This window comes from Pterocles gutturalis, unplaced genomic scaffold (genome assembly GCF_000699245.1).
Source record: "Pterocles gutturalis isolate BGI_N339 unplaced genomic scaffold, ASM69924v1 scaffold41008, whole genome shotgun sequence".
Taxonomy (NCBI): domain Eukaryota; kingdom Metazoa; phylum Chordata; class Aves; order Pterocliformes; family Pteroclidae; genus Pterocles; species Pterocles gutturalis.
This window is the reverse complement of record NW_010119441.1, coordinates 105-3,252: the sequence shown is the minus strand read 5'-3', so window position 1 is coordinate 3,252 and position 3,148 is coordinate 105. Positions and strand designations below refer to the sequence as shown.

Genomic DNA, 3,148 nt, shown 5'->3' with positions numbered 1-3,148 from the left:
AGTGTGGCTGCCAGCATCCCTGGGGACCATGGAGCTGGGTTTGGGTGATAGCCCATCTCCAGCCACCCCATCCTCAAATATGACCAACGACACACCCTGCCCATGGTGAAACCCAAGGCAGACATATGGGGGTTGGCAGATGCCCCTGTGGCAGCATCAACACCGACATGGTAGCTTGCATCCATCCCTCCACTCACCCCCAGATGGGTGCGGGTACCTCTTTGCTGCCCTGGGCCATGGAGGTGGCTGCATTGATCCACAAAGTTTGGGTCAAAAGGGTTTGGTTACGCAGGGAGGGCGGTAGGGACCGATGAGAGACTGAGAGAGGCTTGCCTCTGCCTTGCACAGAAGGCAGGGGAGGAGAGAAGAGGGGAAAATGGCTCAGGGACAAAGGATAAAGAGAGAGAAGACACATGGAGGGGACTCAGCTCCCTGTGTGCAGCTCGCAGGGGTGGCGGGTGCTGCTGGGGTCCACGGGGAGACGTATCGGGGCAGCAAAGGGCACTTCTTGCAGAGTGTGCTCTGGGGTTATGCTTGAGGGTTTGCTTTCCTCTCTTTGGCAGTGTTGGGAGTTGGAGACTGACCCTTTGCTCCGTGGGGACAGTGGGTTCGTCACCCCGTGGGTGCTGGCATTGCCATGGGATGCCTTTTGCTGTCTCTTCCCGTGTCCCAGCCCAGCTCACCGCTCCCTGGTTACGGAGGGGAAAGAAAGGGATTGAAAGGTCCCAGCTTCAAAGCGGCCAAAATCACACTGGGCTCCCCTGGTTCTCAGCAGCTTCACTCCCACCAGGGCACCCCTTTGCCCCAGTGCATGGGGTCCATGAATGCGGGGGCCAGAGCAGGAGGTGCCCCCAGCATCACCGACTGCCACACTCCAGGGAGCCAGAGGTCTCCATCAATGGCAGAGAACCTCCTGGGTGGTTTTTATCATTTTACTTTATTTGCATGAAGATAAACTGCGCCTTTGTCTGTACAATTTCTCTTTAAATACTTGGCAGCCCTTAAAAAAAAAACAACAACAAAAACCAAAACAAACAGAAAATAAAAAAGAAAGGAACAGTGCAGGCTACAATATCAAAACAGTACGATGCTTGTGAATAAATAACCCCCCGGGGCAGCTGGGGGACACGGCTGTTCGGATTGCACAGGGCTGGTGAATCCAGCCCTCCCGGGTTCTCACCACCCCTTCCCCTGACAGCAGGAACAGCGGCCAGCTGGGGACCTGGCTGGGCATGGGGGACCCCTCTCTGCTCGCTCCCAGCTCCTAGTTGCCCAGCTCGGCTGTGGTGGTGCTGGCGTTTTTGTTGGTTTTGCAGCAGAAGTACTGGTTCCAGATCTGCAGGAAAGCTGTCCGGAACTTCTTGATCCTGAAGGCGTAGACGATGGGGTTCATGGCCGAGTTGCCATGGGTGAGGAAGATGGCGATGTAGGTGAGGATGTGCGGCGTCTCGCAGGATGGGCAGAACAAGGTGATGCAGTTGAGGACGTGCAGAGGGAGCCAGCTGAGCGCAAAGAGGAAGAGGACCAGTGCTAACGACTTGGCAATCTTCAGCTCCTTCCCGTAATACTTCTGGGGGTCGTTGGAGCTGGAGGAGACCTTCTTGTTGAGTTGCTTGCGGATGAGGTTGAAGACTTCCAGGTAGATGAGCAGCATCAGCAACAGGGGAGGCAGGACCCAGACGAAGAAGTTGAAGTACACCATGTACTCCATGCTGATGACGGTCTCAAACTGGCACTTGATGACAAACTCCGTGTGGCTGGCGTTCAGCTCATGAGTCCTCCGCATCTTGTTCAGGTTGTTCCAGCCAAACATAGGGGTGAGTCCCACCAGAAAGGAGACGATCCAACAGCAAGCAATGGCCACCGCTGCCCGCCGGGGTGTCACCACGCTCTTATACCTGTGGAAGAGACAACCACCACAGGAAAAAATTAAACACAAGCGGGATGCTCTGCCTGGGGATTAAGGATGCTCCACGTGGGGTGGCAGTGCTCACTCTGGGACGGCGTGATGCTCCTCAGTCCCCTCCTTGGCAATTGGTAGCAGGTAGCAGATGTGTTAACCGACTGGTTTCTCTGCATGTGCCCTGGGGAACCTCACCCTGTCTCCCACCACCACCCTCGGCCCCAGGGATGGGCAGAGACCTCAGACATGATCCTGGAGCTCTAGGGGTTGATGCCAAGCCAAGAAATGCATTAGCAACCTGCACCACACCTGTGTGTTCAACCCCCATATCTAGGGGGGGTTTCATGACATCCCAGCAGACCACCCTACATCTGAGCACCCTACACACGCAGCAAGTGACTCTTTCTTCCCCCCCATGGGTTGTGTCCTTGCACCGTCCCAGACAATTCCCACTGCGCCAGGGGAGGAAATCACCAGCAAAAGCTTCCTCTGGGACCCGCCGGGCTGGAGGAAGGATCTGCTGGTGCTAATGGACCCCTGGGAAAGCTTCTGGGCACAGCCTGTTTCATCTCCTAATGTGCTGGGCTGATCGACAAAACCCTCTTTCCTAATGGGCCGGTGCCAAGGGATGGAGGAGGAGAGCTGTGCTCTGGCTGGGCTCTGCTCCCTCCCTGATGCCACCAGGGAGCACGCCAGGGCTGGGCTCATCTCTCCAGAGCTCTCCAAGCAAGCCGTGGAGCCTGCTAGATTGGTTTTCCCCCTGGCCCTCAGAGGAAAGCTCCTTGGAGGTCGAGAAGATTCGCAGCCCAAGTGTTATTGCTTTCCGACGGAGGGAGCTGAGCAAAGAATATTCTCCTGACTGTTTGCTGGGTTTTTCGGTGATGCCGGTGTTAACCTGGCCATGGGGACCATGTGGAGGTGGCTGGGAAGCCTGGATCTCCATCCTGGTGCTCAGAGCTCCCTGCTGTATGCCTGCAAGGTGAAAAAAATGGAGCATTGGGGGGCTTTTTAATACACCAGCCAAAGACTCAACCCCACTCTCCACCCCCTCAAAGTGGGGAGCATGGAGGGGTGCAGGGTGGAGGGGAGACATTGATCTCCACGAGATCAGAGGGTCCAGAGCCACCAGTCCCCAACAGCCTTCCCAAATGAACCCTTTCTGGTCTGGGAAAAATTTCCCAGCATCCTGGAGGCAGCCAGGTCCCGTGGGAAGGAGGTGGCAACGCTGGCTGCTGTTTCCACTGA

The 3,148-nt window shown here is 56.3% G+C and overlaps 1 protein-coding gene across 1 annotated transcript; it reads right to left on the bottom strand.

Moving 5' to 3' along the window:
• Positions 1-918: 918 nt before the first annotated feature.
• Positions 919-1,898, bottom strand: ADORA1 (adenosine A1 receptor; the record flags this gene model as incomplete). Its single annotated transcript, XM_010076572.1, has 2 exons — positions 919-1,191; positions 1,228-1,898. A coding segment is annotated over one exon (634 nt), but the record flags the coding sequence as incomplete, so codon positions are not given.
• Between the last annotated feature and the right edge of the window lie 1,250 nt (positions 1,899-3,148).